The sequence below is a fragment of the Peromyscus eremicus genome, chromosome 10 (assembly GCF_949786415.1).
Source record: "Peromyscus eremicus chromosome 10, PerEre_H2_v1, whole genome shotgun sequence".
NCBI classification, from domain to species: Eukaryota; Metazoa; Chordata; class Mammalia; order Rodentia; family Cricetidae; genus Peromyscus; species Peromyscus eremicus.
Genome location: NC_081426.1, coordinates 78771416 through 78775113, shown reverse-complemented (window position 1 = coordinate 78775113; position 3698 = coordinate 78771416). Strand labels below are relative to the sequence as shown.

Genomic DNA, 3698 nt, shown 5'->3' with positions numbered 1-3698 from the left:
TCTGTTAGCGCCAGTATTTTTCTGTTTAGTTTTTGTCTAGATGACCTGTCTGTTGGTAAAAATCAGGTACTAAAATTCTCCACTATCATTGTGAGGGTCAATATGTGATTTAGGTTGTAGTGTTTCTTTTACAAAGTTGGGCACCCTTGTGTTTGGAGCATATATCTTAAGAATTGAAACATGATCTTGGCGGATTATTCCTTTGATGAGTGTGTAGTGTCCTTCCCCATCTCTTTTGATAAGTTTTGGTTTGAAGTCTATTTTGTTAGATATTAAAATGGATACACCAGCATACTTCTAGGTCCATTTGCTTTGAACATCTTTTTGCAGTCTTTTGATTGTAATGTCTATCCTTCATGTTGAGTTGTGTTTCTTGGATGTAGCAGAAGGATGGATACTGTTTTTATAACCATTCTTTCAGTTTGTTTCTTTTTATTGGGGAATTGAGTCCACTGATATTGATTACCAATTACTGTTAATTCCTGTCATTTTGTTGGTGGTAGTGGTAGTGGTGTGTGTATGTGAGTGTCTGTGTGTGTGTGTGTGTGTGTGTGTGTGTGTGTGTGTGTGTGCTTCCCTTCTTTTGATTTTGCTGGTATGAGATTATTTATTTCCTGTGTTTTAATGGGTATAATTAACCTTGTTAGGTTGGAGTTTTCCCTCTAGCACCATCTGTAGGGCTGGATTTGTGGATGGATATTCTTTAAATTAGACTTTATTATAGATTATCCCATTTTCTCCATCTATAGTGATTGAAAACTTTGCTGGCATAGTGGTCTGGGCTGGCATCTATGGTCTCTTTGAATCTGCAGCCCATCTGTCCAGGTCTTTCTTGCTCTTGGAGTCTCCATTGAGAAGTCAGGTGTAATTTTAACAGGTCTGTCTTTATCTATTAACTTTGTCTTTTCCCTTGCAGCTTTTAATATTCTTTCTTTGTTTTGTGTATTTAGTGTTTTGATTATTATGTGCCAAGCGTCTTTATTTCTGCTCCAAACTGTTTGGTTTTCTGTATGCTTCTTCTACCTGTATAGGCATCTCCTTCCTTAGATTAGGAAATTTTTCTTCCATGATTTTGTTGAAAATATATTCTAGGCTCTTGAGCTGGGATTCTTCTCCTTCTTCTATTCCTATCATTCTTTGGTTGTTTTTTTTTTTTTTCAAAGTTTTCTAGATTTCCTGGAAGTTTGCATCAAGAGTTCTTTTAGATTTAACATTTTCTTTGGCAGATGTATCCATTTCTTCTATTGTATCTTCAATGCCCAAGATTCTCTCTTATATTCTGTTGGTGAAGCTTGCCTCTGTAGATACTGATTGAACTCCTAAATTTTTCATTTTCAGATGTCTCTCAGTTTGTGTTTTCTTTGTTGCTTCTATTTCTGTTTTTAGGTCTTGAATGGTTTGTTTCCTTCAACTTTTTGTTTGTATTATCTTGGCTTTCTCTATGTGATTTATTAATTTCCTCCAATTGTTTTTGTTTTCCTGAATTTCTTTAAGGTATTTATTCATTTCCTCTTTAAGGACCTCATTCATCTTCACATAATTGATTTTAGGGTCTTTTCTTGTCCTTCAACTATGTTAGAATATCAGGGTCTGCTGTAGTAGAATAGCTAGGCTTTGGTGAAGACATATTACACTGGCTGTTATTAAATGTGTTCTTAAGATGACTTCTTAGTATCTGGGTTTGGGATGATTAAAGGTTTAGGTGCTGATTTCTGGATCTTTCTTTGTTGGGTGCATGTTTTGTTCCTTGGTTTCTGTTTCTACTCTGAATTTTTGGTGAATACTATGGCTGTGTGTTTTCTGTTTTTCTGGCAAATTCAGCTGGTATATTCACAGAGAATGTCTCCTGGTGTTGGGGGCTGAGTAACTGGGATGAGTTGGGGGAAGGAAAGCTGGAGAAAGTCTTTGTGATTAGGGGTTGGATAAGAGAGGAAAGGAAGTCCACAGAGGGTCCTGCCGCAGAGTTTGGGCTAAGACTAGGGGGAACAATAGGAGAGGTGTGGGTCTGGCTTCAGCTTACTTGTTGCCCTTGGAAGAGCTTCCCTTGAGTTAGCAGGGGATGCCTGCTGGAGCTGAGGGTCTAGCAACAAGTAGAGGGAGGAAGGTTATGAAAGGATGGTTTGTGGTACCCACAAAGGATGTGGGTGGGGGTAAGGGAAGGCTGAAGCTACTGTTCTGTTGCAACTTTAAGAATGAGACTGGGGGGTTGAGTCTCAGGAACAAAGAGAGAAGAGAAGGTCTGTGGGCAGCCCACCTGGTATTCAGGCAGGTATGGCCTGTGGTTTAGTGGGGGATGCCTGCTAGAGTTGGGGGCTGTGATACAGTGATGGGTTCAGGGAGAAAGATTAGGAGGAGATAATCTGTGTGATCCACAGAAGATGTGGAGAGGGGTGAGGGAAGGCTGCAGTTGGTATTCTGTTGCAGCTACAGGTACAAGACTTAGGAATTGTGCCTTGGGGACCAGAGCTTTTTATCATATTATACAGCTACACTGCTCACTGTGATTTATTTAGGAACTTACAACTTTAATTACACAGGGTAACATGTGTTGCTCTGCCTTATTGGCTTTGGGACTCTGAAGAAACGTAGCTCTGGAAGAATTCTGCTTTATAATTTCATAGGAGCCGGGCGGTGGTGGCGCACACCTTTAATCCCAGTACTCGGGAGGCAGAGCCAGGCGGGTCTCTGTGAGTTCGCGGCCAGCCTGGGCTACCAAGTGAGTTCCAGGAAAGGCGCAAAGCTACACAGAGAAACCCTGTCTCGAAAAACCAAAAAAAAAAAAAAAAAAAAAAAAAAATAGGGGGCCGTGGCGGCTCGTGCCGGGTGATGCTAGGCGTATCCCTGGGCTCCAGGCTGTTGCGGGGCGTAGGTGGCAGGCACGGGCAGTTCGGGGCGCGAGGTGTTAGCGAAGGTGGCGCAGCCATGGCGGCAGGGGAGAGCATGGCTCAGCGGATGGTCTGGGTGGACCTGGAGATGACAGGATTGGATATTGAGAAGGATCAGATTATTGAGATGGCCTGTCTGATAACTGACTCTGATCTTAACATTTTGGCCGAAGGTCCCAACCTGATTATCAAACAGCCGGATGAGTTGCTGGACAGCATGTCAGATTGGTGCAAGGAGCATCATGGGAAGGGCACTCGATGACATTAGCGAAAGCATCAAAGAGCTTCAGTTTTACCGAAATAACATCTTCAAGAAAAAGACAGACGAAAAGAAGAGGAAAATTATAGAAAATGGGGAAAATGAGAAGACTATGAGTTGATGCCAGTTCTCAAGCTGCACAGCCCACCTAGTTCGTCAGAAGCCACTTTAGTGTCTCCCTCCCGCTGGTGACTCGGCAGAACACCTTTTCTAAAGAAAAAAAAAAAATTCCACTTACCTTTGCATCTCCAGACTCCTTAAGCAGACAAGACCTCACTATTTCTTCTAACCTGCTGTTTCCAGTAGGACACAGCAACAACTCTGTAAGCTTCAGGCCACGCCCACCCCCTCAGTCCATATCCGCATTTGCTTATAGGCCATTCTTTTTGTTTGAAAAATAAATAATAAATAAAGCTAGTTCTATTGAAATGCAAAATAATAATAATAATAATAATAATAATAATAATAATAATTATAATTTCATAGGAATGCTGTGGATCTTCACATGTGTAACATCTGTTATAAACTATAGATTTTAATATCTCATACTTGAA

The 3698-nt window shown here is 41.0% G+C and overlaps 1 protein-coding gene across 1 annotated transcript; it reads left to right on the top strand.

Annotated features, from left to right (window-relative positions):
* Positions 1–2806: 2806 nt before the first annotated feature.
* LOC131920745 (oligoribonuclease, mitochondrial-like) lies at positions 2807–3405 on the top strand. Its single transcript, XM_059275189.1, has one exon. It carries the CDS (start codon positions 2827–2829, stop codon positions 3145–3147), a length of 321 nt encoding a protein of 106 aa, XP_059131172.1. The 5' UTR covers positions 2807–2826; the 3' UTR covers positions 3148–3405.
* The last annotated feature ends 293 nt before the right edge of the window (positions 3406–3698 follow it).